We start from the raw sequence: 23,123 nt of genomic DNA, 5'->3' as shown, positions 1-23,123 counted from the left end.
GCTCCCCCCACCCTACGTAGGGGGGGCTTTGGGGGGAGCAGCGCTCCAACAGCTCCCCCTAAAGCGCCCCCTGCGTAGGGGGAGAGATGGAACTCCCCCCACGTATGGGGGGAGTTGAAACTCCCTCTATATTTCTAATCACACCGTTTCTTCGCGATATTAATTCCGTTTGAGCCCCGTAACACGATGATAATATGTATTATGACAATACAAATACTGTATGATTTTTTTAAAATTCAAAAACGTTAAATAAATAGTTAGTTAATGAGTGATAGTATATAGAGGGAATAGATATGGGGGGAATGGTTGGAGAGAAGGAGTTATAGGGGGAGGAATTTTTTGGAGGGAGGTAGTAAAATATAGTAAATAGTACGTTTGGGGGGAGTTGGATGGGGGGAATGGTTGGAGAAAGCCTTACCCCCCCGGTCGCCGGGCTCTGTCTTCGCCTCGTCACTCTCCCACGCCACACCGAAGACCGAGAGCAAAAGGACAAAAAAATTTCCTAGCTGCAACCGCAAGCTAGCTCTCTCTCGCCATGGAGGAGGAGATGCCGCTCTCCTCTTCCTCCTCCGCCGCCGCCTGAGCTGTCGCTTCCCTCGCTCACTCAAATCACACCGTTAGACCTACCTCCCCCTCCCCGGTGAATAAAGCTAAAGCCATGGAGGCTTTCGCCGCTCTGTTCGACCCCCTCTACTGCCCCGAGGAGCACCTCGACCTGTACCACGAGGAGCCCGGCGAGGACGCGGAGGAGCGGTGTCCGGCGGCGCTCGACGACGAGCTGCCGCCGCTGTTCGAGGCGCACAGGGCCAACGAGGGGGTGGTGCTCGCGGCCGAGGGGGAGGAGGACGGGTACGGCGGCGCGGCGGGGCGTGAGGCCGCGGTCGGCTGGGCGTGCCGCGCCGCGGCGCGGCTGGGCTTCTCCGCGCTCACCGCCGCGCTCGCCGCCGCTTACCTCGACCGTTGCTTCCTCTCCGGCGGCGCGCTCCGGCTCGGGGACCACCCCTGGACGGCGCGCCTCGCCGCCGTCGCCTGCGTCGCGCTCGCCGCCAAGGTCGAGGAGACGCGCGTGCCGCTTCTTCTCGACCTCCAGCTCTGCGCCGCCGCTGGCGCCGGCCCCGACGCCGACCCCGCGGACGCCTACGTGTTCGAGGCCAAGACGGTGCGCCGGATGGAGCTGCTCGTGCTCTCCGCGCTCGGATGGCGGATGCACCCCGTCACGCCCTTCTCCTACCTCGAGCCCCTCCTCGCCGACGCCGCGATGCGCCTGCACAACTGCGAGGGCGTCCTCCTCGCGGTCATGACCGGTGCGTGCTCCTCTGCTGCATTTTGCGCGACAAAGATCCCATCTTTACTGCATTCCCGTGCCACATATTAAGTTTTTTTTATTCTGCAACCCTTGCAAAATGTGGCAGATTGGAGGTGGCCTCGGTACCGTCCCTCGGCGTGGGCCGCCGCCGCGTTGCTCGCCACCGCCGGCGGCGGCGACGACGACTCGGACCTCCTGGCGCTCATCAATGCCCCCGAGGTCAGCGCAGCCCAATGCCATAGCAAAAGTCGCTTCGATTTTTGTCGTTTCTTTGTGAGCCCTGTACCAACCGTCGCACGACGTCGCAGGACGAGGCCGCGGAGTGCGCGAGGATCATCTCCGAGGCGACGGGCACGTGCTTCCTCGCCGGCGACGCCGGCGCCGGGAATAAGCGGAAGCACGCGGCGGCGCGGATGTACTCGCCGCCGCCGAGCCCGAGCGGCGTGATCGGCGCGTTGTCCTGCTTCAGCTGCGAGAGCTCGTCGTCCGCCACGGCGGACTCGCGCCCTGCCTCCACGGCGGCGGTGGCCGGCGCGTGGGCGGCGTCCGTGTCGTCCTCCCCGGAGCCCGCCGGCCGGGCCCCCAAGCGCGCCGCGGCGGCGCTCCCGGTCCCGCACCCGCTTCCCCCCGACGAGGAGAGCCGCGACGCCTGGCCGTCTACCTGCGCCGCGTGACGCACCGTGCCGGAGGCGCGGTGCCTATGGCGAGACCGCCGCTCGGTGGCGGAGGAAGAATCGCATGCTGGCGCGGTGACCAGAAGAACCATTTTTCCCATTGCCGTGAGAGAACGGGGGTAACAAGATAAAGGAAATATGTAATCTTGCGCTTGCTCATGGCAGCGCATTTTGCAATCATGGTTCTCGTCGTTGTTAGGAGGGTTGTGGTCTTGTGGAGAATTGAGCTGGAGGTGGAAGAAGATGATTATTAGCTAGAGGATAATTAGCCGTCGAGATCGACGGCCAGTTTAAGAATTAGTTGCAATTGTAGCAATGGTGGTATGGTTCTTGACTTGTTGCCATGTTCTTGTTGCGAGTTGCTTCATTGCTCGGCTTTGCTTGGAGTGGCCGGGGTCTCCTTCACCCCGTTCGGCAGGGTGGAGGCTGGAGCTGTGAGAGAAAAACACTGTTGTCTGTGCGAGAGAAAAACACTGGTGCTTGGCTGGTGGCTGGACTCTGGAGCTGTCTCGTCCTCCCTCGGGCCCTGCTGCAACCACTACCGTAGCTGCACTGCTCTCAGCCTCTCACCCTGTGCCTGGCTGCCTGACGTCTCTCTCCATCTCGATTTGATTTCCTCTCTCTGTATCTCTCTCTCTAGACCTTTCTTCCCATCAATGCAAATGCAGCAGCTCCCCCCACTCCCCATGGACAATGCCATGCAACGCTTGGAAGACGAGCCTCCATTAATGTCCACGACAAGCATCGTGATAAAAGGGGGTGTTAGTTTGGATTTAAGCCGTGTTTAGTTTCCACCCGGTAAACGAAAAAAAAATCGTAAACACAAAAAAGCCATAAATACATTAAAGTGAAAAATAATCTTGTTAATTTAAAGTACTAAATGAAGTCTATTTACAAAATTTTTTTCATGGTTGGGCTGCAAATCGCGAGACGAATCTAATGAGCCTCCTTAATCCATGATTTGCAACAGTGATGCTACAGTAACCATTCGCTAATTATTGCTTAATCATGGATTAATTAGCATCATTAGATTCGTCTCGCGATTTACAACCCATCTGTACAAAAAATTTTGTAAATAAACTTCATTTAGTACTTCAAATTGGCAAGATTCCCACACAAAATTTTTTTGCGTTTACAGGTAAAACAAACTAAACATGCCCTTAACTAATGAAGCACATTTTTTGTTATTTGATAATTAATGTCTAATTATGAATTAATTAGTGTTATTAGATTCATCTCGTAGGAATTAATTAGACTATGTAATTAGTTATTTTTTCAACAGTATTTAATGCTCTATGCATGTGTTTGAAAATTCGATGTGACGGATACGGTGCAAATTTTTTTGGAACTAAACGCCCTTAAATACAAAATCCTTAAAATCCTTGTTCATCTGTAGTGACGAATAAATGTGTTGAGATGCTTGTTTAAGTGTAGTGCAGCATTAATTGATATTGCTGGGAATGTATGTCTCAGATGGGCGCATGTGCTGCATGCTGGTGATTTGATGAGTCCAGAATAACAGTACGAGCAACCTTCAATTGAAAATGTGTGGTATTGGAATGGCCCATTGTCCATCTATGTAATTCTTTTCATATTGGTCAGCAAACTTAAATGTTAAGTTTAACCTCGGATTCTGAAATCACATTTCAGATTGGAAAAGTAGCATAATAATGTGCTTAATCTGTTTTAACAATGAAAAAGAAAAAGTACCAATACTGACCTTCAAGGAAAGCAGTGGCAGAAAAGAAGGCGGCATAAGGCTGACCACAGCGGAGGGAGCAAGAGCAAATTTGCTCCCTCCTCGTTTCCCACACCCTCTGTCTACAGTGCCAAACAGTACATCTACAGTGTCAAACAGTGTATTTGCTCTTTCATTTGCTCCTTCCACTGTGGACGGTCTAAGAAAGTTGATGAGTCATCAGGCCTGTTGCACACCTGGCATGCGAGGTGAGGTGGCGTGCAATGTGGACTTTTGACCTTTCTCACCGCAACCCCAAAATGTCTACGTATACCATGCAATGTTCAGAAAAAGAGGAGGTGTGCAATGTTCACAAAAGAAAAGTTGCAGACAGGGAGTGAAGACAAACGGAGTACACACGCACCATGCAAGGAGGGGAGAGGATCAGATTCGGAGATTTCTGTGAGCTCGATCGCTTTAAATTTTTGCAAAGCCACAAAGGTAAAGAGGAGTGGAGAATATTGGAGATCCCTGTTCGCATCCATGGTGGTGGCAATCATGAGGTGTATCTCGGTGGATTAGTCCCCGTATTATTGCCAAATCCGGAGCCGCATGCTTTACCCGGCATCTGCATGCATGGCCGGCATCAGTGTGCAAACTACTCCACCATGAATCAAGACCAACTCATTCGCTTCTCATCGTCCCAAACAAATGTTGCGATTTGTTTATACATGGTACCTGCAGGTAGTGCCTTCTTTTTCTTTTGCTCTTCTGAACTTTGTCAATTGTACCTACAGCATTATTTTTTACTAGTTCTACTCTATTTAAACCAAGTAAAATTCACCTCCTAATTAAATTTGTAACCTATATATATGAGAATAACTATTGAAAGAAACTAGTAGTATTAGCGGCAATCACTTGCGCACGGTAGAGCAGTGTAATAAGTAGCCGTTAAGAGGAAAGCAAAGCCTGCAGACCAAAAACAGAGAGAAAAAAAAGGAGATGTAAATAAAGATGATGAGCTTGACTTGGGCATTGGGAATCGGCCATTTGCATGTGAGAGAGCACACACGGACGACGTCGCTTGCAATCCACGAAGAACAGGCACACATACAACCATGTGGTAGAGGACGACACGCCGGATCAAAGCTGAAGCAACAATGTGTAAACAAATTGCAAGGCTACCAGCTGCTGGACAGAGATGAGCCGGATGATCAGCTCGTCCAAACGGAAACCATCCGGGTTGCGAAGGGCTTTGCTCGTAGTCTCCTGCTTGGACTCTTGTAGGCTTTGACCTCGATGCCAGAGGATTACGCTGATGGCGCTGAGCTGGGGGGGGGGGGGGGGGGGGGCTTCGTCTTTGCTTTCCTCCAAAGACTAGACGCCTCAAAGGAGTGAGTGTCACCCTGTCCCCCTCTCCATGGCGCATTCTTTGTGTTTTGGCAAGTTGCTCCTGGAGGCTGGAGTACGAGTGGTATCCTTTTTTTTGTTGTCGTCTTTGGAGTGCTGCTACATGTAAGAAATGACAAGGTTAAAAAGAAGGGTGTGGATGTCAAGACAAAGTGCATGTTACCACTAAACAGCTTTGCCATTCACCCCCACCACAGAAAGATACTAATAAACCAATGCCTCATCTCTTTGTGGACCTTCCAATTGCCAATTAACAGTAGTTGAGACGCATTTGAACTATTTTCGCTGGATACAAATTATGAAATTAACAGTAGCTGCCATAGAAAGTTGGTTAAAAATGGTATGGTGAGAGCAAAGCAAGTCAAATGTCAAGACTACCCCTGCCACATATGAAGAAGCATGCATCATGTTCTCCACAAATGAAGCATGGAATGATTGACGAGTATGTCACGTTGTTGACTGCAGGACCATGGCTTGACCAATGTCTCCATGATATGTGTTGATTGGCACTATATTTCTACATCTGTGCTTTGTGCCTGCCATCCTACTCTTTCTGTCAACAAGTTGTTTTTCAGAGTTTCCTACGCTTTGAGAGCACCTATTGGTACTTATAAAGTGCACCTACACCTACAAACTATAACCAACAAAGCACTTGTACACACACAAAACAATTTTGTTCTGTTCGTACCTACAGCTGTAGTATTCACCTAGGCCTAAATGTAGCCTGTGAAAAAGCTCATACACGTATAGAGGCTTTGGAAGCAAAAGGTAGTTGTGCACAGAGCATTTGCCACATTGGTGAAAATACTGGTTACTGTATCTATTTGGCATGAGAAAGACAAACCAAAGCTTCTCCACAGTCTAAAGGTAGGGCCCGTGTAGAGGACACATACACACAAGAGTCTTCTTCCCATGTGCTAGGTAGCAGCTTCCCTCTACCTTTTCCCTCTCAAATCATTTGTTTGTCTTTACCTGCTCCCAAGGCATAAGCCCAATCACCATTTGTCTATGGGTAATCACCATTTGCCACAGAATGGTGCTTTTTGTGGACTAATGTCTAATTAAATAAATGCTACATGTGCTATGTGCTAATGAAAGGTGCAGCTTTATTTTGTCCTGTGATGGAGCAGACCAGACAAGTCAGGAAGAAGGGGAAGAGGAAAAACTAGAAAGGCAGTGCAGGGCAGTGAGCAGAGCATGCATGCAGGAGGAAGTGGGCACAGCCAGAGCACAGAGGGCCTGTGCCTGGCTGCTCTTGACCTACCAGCATACTCGTACTCCAGGAGTAAAACTCTAGGCCTACCACCATGGTGTACCTACTGGTCAAGTATATAGGGCGCGTTTAGTTCCCCGTACAAAAATTTTTGGATGTCAAATCAGCACTTTGACCGGATGTCGGGAAGATTTTTCGGATACTAATTAAAAAACTAATTTCAGAACTCACTTGGAAACCACGAGACGAATCTTTTGAGGCCTTTGACCGCGTCATTAGCACATGTGGGTTACTGTAGCACTTATGGCTAATCATGCACTAATTAGGCTTAAAAGATTCGTCTCGTTATGTACATCCAAACTGTGTAATTAGTTTTGTTATTTAATTACATTTAGTGCTTCATATATGTGTTTAAAGGGGAGGTGAAAATTTTTGGGAACTAAACGCGCCCATACTGCACTACAGGAGGCAGGCCCCTACAGCTCCATACAGAGAAATACTGACAAGTTTTTGTTTAAAGTGTGCATAAGAGCACTGTTTCTTTCTTGCATCAAAACAAACTACTGTTTCTTTGGGTATCAGAAAGGCAGAAACAAGACTATTGCCTTGGGCAAAGTATTCATGTCCTTTAATCACTATATAAGATTATCTATGCACACTTTTAATAACCACTATGTTCCCCTAAACACATATAAAAATAAACTAATTAAGGTGTTGTGCCATCGAAGTATTATCTTTCTCATTTGGCTCATTAATATTGTTTCATGTGATAACTTCCAAATATTAATCCCTTCCTTCCACCCCGCATCGCGGGTGACTCGGGCGGCCCCTTCCATCTGCCGCAGCCAGCACCCCTCTCAGCCTCCTCCTCACCTTGCTACCGTCTGAGCAGGGCACCGGAAGCCCGCGTGCCTGCTAGGATGGCGGCAATGGCGGCGAGGCTTCTCTCACCGGCCAGGGTGCCCCCGCCCTGGTCAATGGCGCAGTGGCGCCGGCGACCTGTGATGTCGTTTCGACATCCCTGGGACCAGATTCAGCGGCCCCGGAGGGTGGATCTGCGTTGTGATGGTGTTGGCTCCCCCCATGTGGAAGCGGCGCGGGGGCGGCGCGCCCTCCGGCGGGGACACCTGCTTGGAAGTTCAACGACATCCTGTTGCGGGTCGTCGGGTTGTGTGCCGGTGTGGGGTGCGTGTTCTATGTCCTGTTGTTAATGCATACGGCCAACACTGGGATAGGGTGCTGGTGCGCGTGTGGCGGCGCGTGGGATGTGTCGTGGACCCGCGATTGGCGGCGGGATAGCAGCCTGCATGAGGCGCAAGAAGGCATGTCCGCTGGAGCCGCTCCCGTAGGCCATCCATGACCATGGTCCTGGAAGTGCCAGGCGGGGTACGTGCTATGGTGCGGATGGGATGTTGGTGGGGGCGTCATCTTGGAGTTGCATCCCTACGGCATGGGGTTCTCTTAGTAAAAACTCTATCCAGTTCTTTGGACGAGCTATGGGGTATCACTAGCATCGTTCCCTCCTTGGAGGCGTCGTCTATGGAGGCCCATCTCAGCTTTGGCATTGCTGGTGATGACGGTTCATAGGAGGCTTCTTTCGATGGTGTTGCAAGGCAGCATGTGCAGGTTAGCGAGCTTCATGGGGTTGCTAAAGTTGCTTCATGGGGTTGCTAAACTCGCGTGGTCGCATTTGCAACTCTGGTGGCAGCCAGGGGTTGTCGCACTTTGTTGGTGAGGCTGCTGGCAGCGGACTGCGGCGGCTGGCATTGCTTGGCAACCGTCAGTGCAGCGTGGGACAGCGTCGGGAGATGATGCTTGTGGCATTACTATTGTGGGATGACTTGAGTTGCAGCGGACTGTAGCGAGTGGCTCTGCTCTGCTAGAATACATCGGTGTGGTACATCGTCGGAAGACGGCGCATCCGAGTACCTTGACTTGCTGGCATGGTGGTGGGAGCCTTATGCATGGGTGGAGCAACCAGGCGATGTCAAACTTCGACTATGGCTTGGTTGTTCGATGGAGGCTCTAGGAAGCGGGGCATCACAGTCCTCCATCTTGATGGCGACTTCTGAAATGGATCTGTGACATGGAGTGTTGTGGCGAACGTGGCAAGACCCCCACGTGCGGTGTTTCTTTGAGGCGACGAGAGCGAGGTGGAGTCCAACGACGGGAGAGGTGAGACTCCTCGCGTTTGTGCTTTCGTAGTGGTGACTGCAAGGCAGCCTGCTAGAGGTCCGGATCTGGTGTTTCTCTATCAGGTGGAGCGTGGTGTTGCAGCGGCACTTCGGCGATGGATCCCGCATGGCGATGGTCTTCTTGATGCAGTGCAATCTGTTTTTCTCTAAAGCCCCAATTGACACAGGGACACACCAGGTGGTTTCGACGGTGGCTTTATGAGAGTGTTATGGCTAGTGGGCGCTACGTTTAGACTTCATAGTTGAGTAGAGTGCACCGGCCAAGTGATGTCCCAATCCAATCGATTGGCATTATTTTTTATGTTGACAGCGGCTGGTGTTGTGTGATTGAGTTGACTTGGTGTGGTACGACATGAGTTGATGTCCCAATCCATCCAACCGATGTTGTTTCTTTGTTATTGCCCTATCTAGGCTTATTCTTATTTTTAATATAATCGGTAGCTTTACTTTCTGGTTCGTTTGAAATAAGTTCCAAATAATTTACATGTAAGTTTCACCGCACGCATCATAGATGCTATTTGTTTTAAGTAATTTTCATCCGTCTGGATGTGAATGGCAACATGGTTTCTGTTATATTATTTTCTTCATCAATTTTACAGTTCTTTTAATTTTTTACAAGGGTAAAACTATAGTCCTCATTGGAAGTTGACAAATGTGGAAATGACATTCATATATGGGATTCACATTAAACGATGCCGGTGATTAGTGACGAATCTAGGATGTAAAATTAGGATAGACTCATTTTCCTTTCTTCTTCCTCTCTTCTCTCTTTTCCTTCTTCTTCCTCCTCCTTTTCTTCTTCCTCTCCTTCATTCATGGTTGAAAATTGTTGGGGGGCTCCATGGGATCCATGGGAGTAGGGGGCTGGAGCCCCCCAGCACCCCCTGAATGCACTCTTTGTCGGTGTTTACCGCCAAGCCTACTCAGGGATACCCTTAGCAATAAGGTTTGTAGGTAGGGATCGACTGCTTTGGAACTCGATGGTGCAAGGAACACAAAGATTTTGACATATTCGAGCCGCGAGTTGTGTAATACCCTATATCCTGTGTGGTTGTTTGTTTTGCTTTAGGTGTTGATGATGTTTTAAGGGGGTCCCTGCCCGCCCTTATAAATCCGGGGGGACAGGGTTACATGGAAAGTCCTAGCCGAGTACAGTTGAAGTCCTACTACAACACAATCGGGTAGTTTCCATTGTACTGCAGCTAGTTCTACGCCAATTCAAGTAGTTACAAGAGAGATAAGGTACATCCATGAGCTATCCCTTACTCTAGAACATAATATGCCTATAAGCAGTCCCGCTGCCCCGGGTCTGACAAGCCCCCAAGCTCTTCGTAGCCGAGTCCTGCAGGCGTCAAGTACTTGGCGGGGCATCTTCGAGTACTTCAAGTAGTCATAACGTCCTTCTGGTTGCTTCTGGGCCTTCCTTCAGATATGTTGAGTAGTCCTCCATGTTTTTCCGGTTGCTCCGAGGCTATGAGGTGCTCAAGCCCCGAAATCTTGATTATATATGGTGCGCGAAGTACTCGCGTTCCATATGGAGTAGCCCCCGAGCCTTAGGTTGAATCGCAGAATCAGGATGAGGGTCACTTCAGTCTTTTTCCTTCATTATTTTCCATAAAATTTGAAAAATAAATCTCTGATGTACATATCCCGCAGCCCTCGAGCCTTAAATCAAAATCCCTTATTCTGCGGGTAGCCCCCGAGCAAATATTTAGAATTAAGGATCTAAGACGTGGCATCATATTTTATTCTTCAGAATATCTGCAGGTTTAATTAGATCCGATATCCGAAAAGACCTCTTTTTTGGGTAAAATCCCAGAAAAATGATTCGATTGGATATGCCACATTGATTGCACCCAAAATATCTTCAGAAATAAAACCCGAGATATATATCTTTTTATTGTACGCTCACATGGGACTGTACTGTACGGAGAATCTTCATTATTGCATCCGTGAGTGCTGCCACTGTAGCATCACGGGTTGTCCTCCAGTAAGATCTCTTGTGGCTATAAAAGGTGGGTGAGAGGCCTTTGCCAGAAGCACCAGCATTCTGAAGATATGGCTTGCGTTTGGTGTTCTTGCTCTCGCCCTCCTGAAGTTTGTGTAGTGTTTTCCAGCAAAAGATGATAGAAGAGAACTTGCGAGTGACAAGAGAAGTCTCTGCTACCCCATCCTGCAACCCCAATGCTCTCATCGGATCCATGCTGGACATCATGTCCTTGTATATTCCAATGAGGCTGGTTCTCTGTGGACTGGTTGCAGCTAATTGTGTCGTGCTCTTGGGGTTCTCAGATTGTGGGTACCCAAGAACTGACATCTCTAGTGAGGAGACTTAATCTTGTCACAACGTATTCAGGGAGAAGGAGAAATTCCTTTGCAAGATGCTACAAGAGATTTTGCGAGGCGATTACTGTAATCTGCCTCCAAACTCTTGAAACTTTTCTCCCGGAATATGATTATCATTATTCCCTTAATGGGAATACCAAATTTGTACTTTGTCACAGCCTCGGGCCGATCTAGCTGCAGTAGGCTTTGCTCAGGAAGCCAAGAAGTGTGCGTGCAGACCCGAGTCATTGTAAAGTTTTTAGAAGAAAGTACTCGAATTGGAATATCGAGTAGTTGTACTGTGTCGAGTACTTTTCCTTTATTTTGGAATGTAATCCCAGTAGAAGGAAGCAAAGTCGAGTAGTTTGTCAAGGGATGTGAGTGTTTTCTTTTTCCAGAATGTAATCTTAGAAGAAAAAAATATCTCAGAAAATCCTGTTTTTTTCCGCAACTGGTAACTGACTGTTAGCCTTCTGGGTATTTACCGTGTTGCCATCGCCACTATAAAATAGAACGGTAACTAGGTTTTTACCCCACCAGCCGCCATTCTCCCTGTTACTGTTTAGATCTGTTCTTGCCCTCCGCCTTAAGCTTCCAGATCTGAACTTCCCTGCTTTCCCCTTGATCCTAACTCCCTTAGGATTTTAGCCATTGTATGCGCGTGAAGCGATCTGTGAATTTTCGAATGGCTCCCAAGAAAATCAAGCAAGGGCAAAGGTGTAGCTGCGGAGCCAACCCATGAGGAGGGATGGGTTTCAAGTAAGTGCTCTGAATCTAACCTAGAAACCCTAGTTTCTGCTGGCCTTTTTCCGGAGGAATCCGTCGTCCAATGGCGTCCTGCCTTGGATGAAGATCGTCCGTATGAAAATACGGGTGAAATCGTAGCTTTTGCTCCTTATTTTGAACGGGGAATGGGGCTCCCTTGTTCGAATTTCTTCTCTGGACTCCTGCATTACTATAGGATCCAGCTTCACCACTTGACCCCCCAATCCTTTGTCCATATTTCCATTTTTTTTTTGCATTTATGCAAAGCTTTTCTGGGCATCGAGCCCCATATTGAGCTCTTTCAATTTCTATTCCACCTTAAATCGCAGCCAGATTCCTACGCTTTAGATGTAGTAGGAGGTGCAGGACTCCAGCTTAGACAGGGGAAGGACAAAGTGTATATCCCCTATAAGCTTAGTAACAAAGCGTACCAATGATTACTCTAGGTCCTCCAATTCAATGGCCTGAGTGGAACAAGAAACCAGTCGACAGCAGTCAAGTCTCCAAGCTACTTGCACGGATTGCTGATCTTAGGCAAAAGAATTTAACTGGAGCGGCTGTTGTGTTCGACTGGATGAGAAGGAGAATCCAGCCGCTACATGCTCGGGAAACATTTGGTTTCCAGTATCAGGGAGCAACTGATTCATCAAGATACTCGAAGGAAGAGATCTCGGATGAAGAAGTGTTTAGTCGAGTCCAGCGACTGCTAAGGAATGTGAAGAAAGTACCTGTTGTCCCTGATATCTTTTCTTCTGCGAATCCTCCGAAGCAGGTACTGATAATAGTAATCGAGTACCTTACCTTAGTGTGATTCTGATAGAATTTTTGCTTTTTGTAGGAGGACGTGGAGCGTTTTTTGAGTAGTCCTCCGTTGCCAGGCACATGATCATCCTTTTTCTTTCTCCACACGCTCTTATACTATCAACCAAATCCTAGAGTATTCTCATCAAATCTTTACATAAGCGGTACTAATATCTGGCCTTGGTTGTGCAGATGAAGAGGCGGCTGGGGAGAAGAGTGATGGGGAGCACAGCCCCACTCCGAGCGCGGATACCCAGGCGGGACATCCAAAGGGTACGCGGTGGACTGTGAGGAAGCGTAGCAGTTCCTCACAAGCTACCAGCAACATGTAAGTAGCTTTATTGGTCGCAATCGAGTACTTTGATAAGTTTGTCGATTTGCTTGTTTTGACCTGAAACTTTTGCTTTTCAAGTCCGGCAGCTAAGGTGCCACAGATGACAGCATCTGGGGATGATGCTGTGGTGGGACAAACCGTACCTTCCACCACAGTGGACCCGTCAAAGGAGATTGTTACTACTCGACCGACGAGTAGTTCCAGTATAGGTGATGCTGGAAGTTCGGGTGGCAAGGCCATTATTGTTAGGTGTGACAGCCCAGGTATTTAATTAGCTAATCCAGGGTTATTAGCACCAAATCATGCATCATTAAATAGGAAACCTTGAAATAAGTGCATGTGAATGTGTATGCTTATACAATAGTCATGTCATGTTTGGAACCTTTTTCTGCTCAACTTGTCATGAGGTGTAGATTTGAAAGTGCACTCATAAATTAGTGATTTAAAAGTGTGCATCAAGAACCACTTGCTTTTCAACTTTTAAACACTTGAAAGGTTTAATTCCAAACCCTAGTTGTGATTGTTTTAAAATAACTATTCAAATTATAGTTCTAATGAAATTTTGTCCAAAACCAAAGTTGTAGCATTTTAAATGTGGAACAACTTTCATGTTCAAATAATTTCAAGTTTCCATACAAAGAGTGAAGAAAAATTTAAATTTAAACTTGAATATGGCAATTATGCACAATCATCCAGAATTCAAATTTAACTTTCAAACCAAACCTCAAATGAAGTTTTGCCTGAAACAAAAGTTGAAGATCTCAAAATTTTGAACAACTTTTGTATTCAAAAGTTTTTCATTTGAGGCCAGGAAGAAGGAGAAAAGCTGAGTTTACAACCTGGACTTTGAACTTCGAGTTATTTATAAAATTGCCATCACCACCATCTCCATCTCTCCCTCCTCTGTTTTTCTCTCACGCCGTGGAGACGCCGTGACGACACCGTACGCCGGAGCCGCCACCTGGCCAGTGCCAAGTCCCTCCCCGGCAAATCCATCTCGCGCCCCCCCGGTTTCGCCCGAAACCGCTCCCTTCTAGCACCTCGCGCGGCTGCCACGCGGCCCCACCATCCTCCGCTCGCGCCATCGCCGTCTCGACGTCGGTGCCGTCACGCGTTGTTGCGCTGTTGCCCTCATCGCCGTTCAAGTCGTCCATATCCGTTCGCAAGCCAATTCCGAATTCCCCTCTCTACTCCTCGCGCTAGAGCCTCGGGCGAGCTCTCCCCTGCTCTGAAACGGCTCCTCCGTCCAGCAATCCGCCCACGAGTTCCCTCTCACGCAAGGAAACACCCTGGGCCGAGCCCCCACCACTCCGGCCACTCAGCTTGCAGGAACAGAGGCTGCCGCCGCCACCCAGGGCGCTGCACGCCGAACCCCCTGATCCACGCCTCCTTTGCCCGAGACAACCATGCAGCGAGTTTCCTCCCGCCGCTGGGAATCTCTCCAACCCATTTCCCGCCGTCCAGATCACCGAGCCGCCGCCGCCAGCACCAACCGCCGCCGCCGAAGCTCCTGGTCCGTGGAGGACCCCTCTCCGAGCACCTACCCACGCCCCAAAACCACCCTGAGGTAGCCCGTGACCTCCTCTTGCTCCTCCCCCTCTTTCCCCTCACCGCCGGCGATTCCGGCCGGAACCGACCGGCGCCACGCCTCCCCTGTTTTGAATCCAGCCAAGGGTATGGTGGAAAGGAAATAAAAGATTTCAGGGGGTTTTCTGCAAACCCAGGGACCCATACGCAATATCTAGTTTTGTTTTTTATATTTTTGCGGTGAACTTGTAAATTCAATTAAAAATCATAAAATAGCAAATAAATACTTTTTTGGAATCCTTAAGAAAATATCTACATAATGGAACCATAACATGACAAGGTTTAGTTAGAAATGTTTGCTGCAAAAATAGATTTATGTTTAATAGCGCATAAATGCTAGTTGTTTCTATCTTTTTAATAACTAATGTTTGGAGCCATGACATGGTATGAAATTTTTATGGTATTATTTGCATGTGATTCTAGTGTTAGTGTAAAAATTTCATGGTCATTTCTCATATTTAGCAATATTTTTAATTAAATCTTGATTTCTGAATGAGTGTGGTAGTTTTAATTTTTCACCATGTTAAGATTTTATACTGAGTTTGAAACTTCTACAGTAGGATCAACCTAATGAATATATTCTGTGGTAAAATTTGTAAGCACTCTACTACTATTTAACATGCTCAAATAATTTATCTAGGTTTAAATTCACTAAATCATCATAAATAGTTTATATTCTTAGAAAATTATTATATTTTAACCAGTGAACAGTTTTGAGTATATTATCATGTTGGAAAAGTTTAAGACCCAGAAACTGAGTTTAACTATCTGTATAAATAAATCTTGATTAATATAGATTTCGCTTGACTTATTTTCTATACTCTGTAACTTGCAAAATAAAATGTGAAAAATTTACAGTAAGCTCGTCCTAGGATAAAAAACACTCAATTAGATTTTCAGTACCAGTACTTGCATGTTTTGGCCTGTACAATTTAATCTTTTGGTGTGGTTTTGTATGACTTAGCAAGATTTTGGAAAACCACCACGTTCCTCTTATGAACTAAATTGTGTTAAATTACTACTCTATAAATGACTGCCCAGGAAATGTTAAGTAAAAGTTTCACATCCAAACTCACATTATGTTGGACTGCAACTTTATCGTGAAGGAAAAATAATAACACCTAAATTGCTAAACAACTCGAAACTTTGCATTCATACATATGCATTGTTGCATTTCACTAAGGTACGATAGATAAACCATGTGAAGGATGTGACGTTGGAGCCGAGCCAGAAGATGGTGAATGGTGGACACATCTAGAAGATGGACGGATGGATCCCGATGTGCACGACCGAAGGAAGATGCTCGCCGAGCGACTATCCTCTAACTAATACTGACCTAGTGTTAATCCCAGGCAAGCCCCGGAGCATGTCCTATATATTTCAAATTTATGCAACTTATTATTATTTCTATCTACTTGCACATTTAAGTTTAAAGGAGTTGCTTGGAACTTTAGTTGCATGATCCTAGGTACCTATGCTTGAATGCTAGTATGTGTAGGTCGCTAGTTGGCTAGGCTAATGGTTCGGTAGAAGTCGAGTGATTTCCTGTCACTCGCGAGAATTATAGGAGTTGAATGTTTACTACATGCTGCAACTATAAGGCACACGGGTGGAGTTGTGGTGCTTGTGATACCCCGTCTGTTTAGTGAAAATAGATATGGCCGCAGTGTGTAGTAGTGGTGGTTAAGCGTTTGAACGTAATAACCACATGCTGAGAAATATGATAATCGGTAAGCTTAAGTACTGGATGGCACCGAGGCCGGAACATACCTTCCCACTATCTTTGAATGTTGTTCTCATGCGGCCACATGCGGGTGCAAGAGTGCTCACGACCCGGCGCCGTACTGTGGCGTGGGACTCTTGTAGTCGAGGGCGGTGGGCCTATTCCGTGAAGCGGGAATTGAAGGGAAAAGTCGCGTGGGCGAAGCGAGACGTCGATCCCCATGCGTGTGTGTTAGGTCTGCCTGGCCAGGTTAACAAATTCGATTCGAATCGTCCGCTTCTCACGGTTTGGGACTGCTTAACCCTTTTACCACATAGAGTAAGAAGTGAAAGATGATGATGACGAATATGGCTGGTTGGATGATGAAAGATAATTGTTTCCACCATGTATGCTATTGGATAGATACTCATTTAGAATGGTTAATTGAACTAGAACTTGAAAGCTAAAACCTGAAATTAAGGATCTACTTTTACTGCTTTTCGGCAAAACAAACTGCTCAAGCCAAAAGGCTTGCATGTCTAGATAATGGGCTAAGTATACCCTTAGTCGGGTAAGCCTTGCTGAATATTAGTATACTCAACCTTGCTTGTGGCTTTGTTTTTCAGGTGGTACATCTGAGGATACGGTTGACGTCATGTACGGGCTTCATCATGACGTCTTGTTTCGTCGCTAGACTATCATTCGTTTTCCGTCAAACTTGAACTTTGTTGTACTTTTATAAATTCAAACTCGGTTTGTAATAATAATTCAGTTTCATACTTTGTGCTGTAAAATTTGCTGAATGTTGTATTCTCTTGACAGCTTTGTCGATCCTGTTTCAAGTGGTTTAATCGGGATTTTACCCGACAGCACTGCCGGATTACTCCGTTTGAAGTGCGTGTTAACCTATAATGCCTTTATAGAAATGGTTAGCGCACTTGAGCCGGATTGATTTGGGTGGTACTGCCACATTAGGCCACCCTGAAAGTTTGGCGTGAGGAAGCTTTCCATAAAAAGGGCATCTACGTAAGTTTCTTGAACTCGTAGATTTGACTCTATATCGAGTGCATGTTTGACCGATTTGTCGTTGTAGTGATACGCTTCTGGAAGCGGGAGGGGACACTGAAGATGATTCAGCACCCAAGTCAGTAGTGGAGGAGCCCCTGAGCACTCCAGAGATGGATGCTCATGAGGCGGAGGAGTTGGCGGATTCCATGATGCGGAATTCACCACTCCCAGATCCTAAGAGGAGCGATGAAAAGCTCCCGGAGGGTAGTGGAAGTGACAAGCTTCCAGAGGAAGGAGGCGACGAAAACCTTCCTGAGGAGGGAGGCGGTGAGAAGTTGCCTGAGAAAACCCCTACAGGTGAACTTATAGTGCCTTGTACTGATAAAGTACTTCCCTTTTCTCTTAGTTTGGTTTTGTAACACATTTTTCTTCTAGATTCCCAAAATCTAGGGAATACTGCAGAGAAAGTTGAAGATGCACCACAAAAGGCAGTAACTGTGGTGCAGGCGACTACTTCCCAGATCTCATCGGGAAGTGTCTTGCCACAGGAGAAGGTGAAACTTGCTTACAAGCTGTTGGGGGTAAGTAGTTGAATACATCGAGTACTTGTTTTCTTAGATCAAATAGTGTATACTGATCCTTTTGTTTTTACTTTTTTGGCAGGAGGTGTTGGAGCAGGAGGGTAGCCAGGCCCAGGACGATTCAGAGCTAAATGCTCTGAGAGAGAGAGTAAAAACGCTCTCGTCTGAGAAGGATGCCCTTCACGAGAAGATCAAGAAGCTCTCCAAGGCTAAAAAAGGTCAGTCCTTAGCATATATGATGCGGTCGACTGGATTGTTCTGCCTGGTGGTTATAAGCTTTTCTTTTAATCGAGTACACAGCTTGCTCAAAATCATTAAGGATTTTGGAAAGCCTGGTACTGTATCTAAAGATTCTTATGTACCAAAACGCAGATGAGATCGAGAAGCTCAATAAGATCAAGGAGGATTCTGACCGGGAGGTAGCAACAGCTCTTAAGCAACTCAAAGACCTGTCAGAGTCTCGGGACTTGATGCAGCAAGAGCTCGTAGAACTGAGAGATGTGAAGGATGCTGCTCAGGACGTGGCAGGACTTGTAGAGATCCCAGAGGGGAATGAAGACGAACCGCTCACGTTGGCGGGGAGGCTTCGCAAAGTACCCGAAAGCTTTAAAAGGTACATCTCCACAACCACCCGACAATACGTAGGTCATGCACTTGGGTTGGTGAAGTCCTATTGGCCACATACTCCACTGGATGCGCTCGGGGAAGGTGCAAAGGCTGTTTGCACCGATGACCAATTTGGTCAATATATGAGAGAGACCTCCCCCATAGCGGACAAAATAGTGGAGTCTTTGAACAAGTCCGGGTCACCTTGAGTTTTCTGTGAACTGTTTGGCGTGTAAGCCACAAGTACTTTGTACAAATGTTTAATTTTGTGTGTCGTCAAGTACTTGTTTCTTGTGAAAGGATTGTGGGATCCTTTAATTTATATGATCTTGCGATCTAACGAGTAGTGATACTCAAAAGATATGAGTTTTAGCAGCATCGCGCTTACTCAATTTTGATAGTGGATACAAAGAGTTGTATCCATAGGTGCCTTAAGAGGCAAAGTATTTTCGAGTAAAGTCGAGTGACATGGTTCTAATCAGAACTCTAGTGCTGACCGGTTAGGATTGAATCCCGCGGGATTAACCAAGTGGGAAGAGCACTTAGCATGAGGATGTTTTAAGCTGTAGATTAATTCCGATTTCTTTTTGAAAAAGAAATGCTTAGGTTAGAGCGGTGCTCTTATGGACTTTTGATTGTCCAATCAAACGGGGAAAACTCTTAACGAGTATTTAGATAATTATGAGGTTGGATAATGTTCTTTGATACATAGGTGAACAGGAGACTCTCGACAACTACTCAGGGTACCAAGGGAAAATAGAGCACTTTTGGTGTCTCCAGCAAGCAGGTAAAACCCGTCAAGTACTCGAGGCAACAAGCTCCGTAGTGTAATTCCCTCAGTGGTCCAAGCAAGCGGGAGACTCGTGTCGACCTATTTACAGCACCAAGAACTTGTTTTATGCTCCTTGGAATAATTTTCAAAGTTGACCGGTTAGGATAGACCTCATCTGGTCACCCAAGTGGGAAAAACTTTTTATGAAAATATCCCCAAACTACTCGATCTAGCGAGTAGTGTGTCCTACATAAGGACTGGATTGATTTCTAAAATAGACCTGTTAGGATGAACTCCGTCGAGTTCTCCAAGACGAAAATATTATAGAAATATCCCAAACTTACTTGAGCAAGGCAAGTAAGGTGTCCTACCCAAGGACTGGAGTAATTTCTAAGATAGATTTGTTAAGATGAACCCGTCGAGTTACCCAAGATGAAACCATCTTAAAAATATCCAAGACCTACTCGAGCCAGCGAGTAGGGTGTCCTAACCAAGGACTGGAGTAATTCTTAGGACAAGTCTGTTAGGATGAACCCCGTCGGGTTACCCAAGACGAAGATGTTGAAAGAATATCCAAAACCTACTCGAGCCAGCGAGTAGGGTGTCCTAACCAAGGACTGAAGTAATTTCTAAAATAGGTCTGTTAGGATTATCTCCGTCGAGTTACCCAAGACAAAAATATTTTAGAAATATCCCAAACTTACTCGAGCAAGGCGAGTAAGGTGTCCTAACCAAGGACTGGAGTAACTCTTAGAACAAGTCTGTTAGGATGAACCCCGTCGGGTTACCCAAGACGAAAATGTCGAAAGAGTATCCAAAACCTACTCGAGCCAGCGAGTAGGGTGTCCTAACCAAGGACTGGAGTAATTCTTGGGACAAGTCTGTTAGAATGAACCTTGTCAGGTTACCCAAGACGAAAATGTTGAAAGAATATCCAAAACCTACTCGAGCCAGCGGGTAGGGTGTCCTAACCAAGGACTGGAGTAATTCTTGGGACAAGTCTGTTAGGATGAACCCCGTCAGGTTACCCAAGATGAAAATGTCGAAAGAATATCCAAAACCTACTCGAGCCAGCGAGTAGGGTGTCCTAACCAAGGACTGGAGTAATTGTTGGGACAAGTCTGTTAGGATGAACCCCGTCAGGTTACCCAAGATGAAAATGTCGAAAGAATATCCAAAACCCACTCGAGCCAGCAAGTAGGGTGTCCTAACCAAGGACTGGAGTAATTCTTGGGACAAGTCTGTTAGGATGAACCCCATCAGGTTACCCAAGAAAAAAATGTCGAAAGGATACTCGAGGTAAACCATAGAAAACTACTCGATTGCTGCTCCATGTTGAGCAGAGCATTCAGAGTAGCATCAATTATGGGGTATAGATCCTATGAGTGAGAGCAAAGTAGTCGAATTATGAAGGAATCAACTTTTTATTGAATACTTGTCGAGATTACAGGAATTGTAAAATGACAGACTCTGACTCTTAAGACCTACCCCTTGCTCGTAGACATGAGCAATGGTTTACATAACTGAATGAAAATATTCGGGGGTAATAGTAGTCGGTATGGTAGTCGACTAGATTTTTGGTAAAGTATCCTTTACCGGTGGTGCCCCAAGGGCCTTGCGGAGTGAGTTACACTCGAACATCGTGTGAGACCTCTTTGGGTGCATGAAGCACTTGCGTAGAAGCATTTTGTTGATCTTCTCTCTGCCAAGAGATGTTTCTCCATGGTGTTGGGTGCGAGGCTTACCCTGGGGGAGGGTACTTGCCGGCTTGCGCTTCTTAAAAGATGCGGAAGCATTTGCTGGGATGCGGTAATTGGAAGAAGGGCTGTAAGCCTCTATTTCCTCACGCTCCTTTCTCCTTGAGATGATGACATTGCGCGCGTCACGAACAATGTTGATCACATTGCGGAGGTCACGGTTGGAGTAGTCGTAGTTGTCGCCTTGTTGTTCTTGCTGGCGATTGGCGAGGTACTGGCGCCTAAATGCCCTCTTCTGGTTAAGTAGGCGACGACGCTCGTAGAGATCTTCTGCTGCATGCTGCTCCTCCAGTTGGACAGTAACTGTTACTACTGGAGGAGGTGCAGGCAGGTCTTGCTTGGTGGTGGCTTGGGCTTCTATGACCGTGGGGGGAGTAGTTTTCATATTATCAGAAAGGTACTCATCAAAGTCATCAGAATTGTAGTCGTCGAGATTGAGACGCTCCGTGTAGTCATCCGCTGGTTTGTGGACTTCAGAGATGCGAACCATGAAGATTTCACGGCAAAGATCTTGAATTTCTTGGTCTTTTTTGCTTGCTGACGGGTCTAGCGGGGTGCTCTGCTGGAAGGGAAGATCTGTTGGCTGAGAGTCGAAAGCGTTAGGATCTTGTGTCTCCTTCATGCACACTGACCGTCCTTGCGGTGTTGCATATATGACCAGGTTTGGAAGGGAGTTCTGATCGGACTTAGAATTCTTAGTCGAGTTGGATTCGAATTCCTTGCTGTACAGGATTAGGTCGTCCAGCTCGTCCTCCGAGTTGGAAGAGTACTTGGAGTTGGAATTGGTTAGTCCACCGATTTTAGAGTATGTGTGCTTTGGGTGAGCGAGAAGTGGAATGCCCATCTCTATGCGGAGGGCGTTCTCGTTCATCCAATGTAGTCATGATTGCGTGGGGAGTCAATCCTTCAGGCTCCTTAATCCAGGGTCTGTCGAAAATCGACTTGCTGGATTGTTCTGGAGCTTTGGATTTTCCCTTTTTGAGCTTGGCCAGTTCCCAGAGGGCGTCAGCATTCTAGGGTGGATGGGCCATGGCGTCCATGAATAAGTCGACGTTATCTGACCAGTCTTCGAGGCCATCGAATGGTTCAAAGTTGTCAAGGTTGTTCATGAATTGATCAAAATCCTGATCGAACAAGGATTCAGAGGTGTCAGTTGGTTCAGGAATCCAACTGTGAGCAGGTTTCGGTGAAGGGTTCTGAGGTTTCCTGGAGGAAGACGGTCCCATCCGAGCAAGCCGGGGGTTTGTCTTTCCAGATCTCCCGCAGATTTCTCCTCCTGATTTCTGCTTCTTGTTTTGCAGAGTGCTTTCAGCCATCTTGATGCAGTCAGTGAGCTTAGAATCTACTCGATCGACCCCTGAGAGTATGTCGCCCGACCGTTCCTATGGTGAGTTCAATGCTTCCGGGTTCTGCTGTGATTTAGATGGACCAAGAGCGGATTCTGCAAGTTTGATGCATCCCTCTATTGATCGTGAGACCTGATCTACTCCATCGAGTAGTTTATGGTTGATGATCTTGGGGCGTTTGATTGACTTGAGATAAGTCACGTATTTTCTGTGTGTTTCGGAAAAGTGAAGTTTTTCGGAATCAGAGTTTGTATCGAACTCGACTGACTTGAAAATTCGAGTTGGAGTTGACACGTTTTTCGTAGTATCCGAACTGAGCTCGAGTAGAGCTCGTTTTCGTTGAAATCTGCGATCTCACAGATGTCAGCAGGTTGTATGGAGATTTTCGGTTTAGGCGAGTTGGGCGTGACGAGGTGGCTGGAGAAGCCGCCCGATCCGTTAGCCGTGCAAGCCCAGGAACCGAAAACAAGGGTTGTGCCCTCAGGCACGTTGTTGGCGTCACTTGATCCGGCCATCGAATTCGCCGATGAACTCGCCGAATCCCCTACCTGGTGCGCTACCTGTTGGTGTTTACCGCCAAGCCTGCTCAGGGATACCCTTAGCAGTAAGGTTTGTAGGTAGGGATCGACTGCTCTGGAACTCGATGGTGCAAGGAACACAAAGATTTAGACAGGTTCGGGCCACGAGTTGCATAATACCCTACGTCTTGTGTGGTTGTTTGTATTGCCTTAGGTGTTGATGATGTTTTGAGGGGGTCTCTGCCCGCCCTTATAAATCCGGGGGGAAAGAGTTACATGGAAAGTCCTAGCCGAGTACAGTTGGAGTCCTACGATAACACAATCGGGTAGTTTCCTTTGTACTACAGCTAGTTCTACGCCTATTCAGATAGTTACAAGAGAGATAAGGTACATCCATGAGTTATCCCTTACTCTAGAATATACTATGCCTATAAACAGTCTCGCTGCCCCGGGTCTGACACCCCTGCCGGTGACATGTAGAGTTGTGATGAATTAATTCTCTCAAATTTAAGTCTATGCCATTTTACAATATATGACTTTCAAGA

The 23,123-nt window shown here is 47.0% G+C and overlaps 1 protein-coding gene across 1 annotated transcript; it reads left to right on the top strand.

The window, feature by feature from the left end:
• The first annotated feature begins 419 nt into the window (after positions 1-419).
• LOC120660109 (cyclin-D3-2-like) lies at positions 420-2,320 on the top strand. The gene is made up of 3 exons (XM_039938467.1): positions 420-1,304; positions 1,413-1,525; positions 1,615-2,320. Exons 1-3 carry the CDS (start codon positions 659-661, stop codon positions 1,978-1,980), a joined length of 1,125 nt encoding a protein of 374 aa, XP_039794401.1. The 5' UTR covers positions 420-658; the 3' UTR covers positions 1,981-2,320.
• Positions 2,321-23,123: the final 20,803 nt, after the last annotated feature.

This window comes from Panicum virgatum, chromosome 2N (assembly GCF_016808335.1).
Source record: "Panicum virgatum strain AP13 chromosome 2N, P.virgatum_v5, whole genome shotgun sequence".
NCBI lineage: Eukaryota > Viridiplantae > Streptophyta > Magnoliopsida > Poales > Poaceae > Panicum > Panicum virgatum.
This window is presented reverse-complemented; position numbering and strand designations above follow the sequence as displayed.

Bases quoted from the DNA above. Each gene is read 5' to 3' on its own strand.
- LOC120660109 (XM_039938467.1), top strand. From the start codon at position 659: ATGGAGGCTTTCGCCGCTCTGTTCGACCCCCTCTACTGCCCCGAGGAG. The intron at 1,305-1,412 runs GTGCGTGCTCCT...AAAATGTGGCAG, and splicing joins CCTCCTCGCGGTCATGACCG to ATTGGAGGTGGCCTCGGTAC. The intron at 1,526-1,614 runs GTCAGCGCAGCC...ACGACGTCGCAG, and splicing joins CGCTCATCAATGCCCCCGAG to GACGAGGCCGCGGAGTGCGC.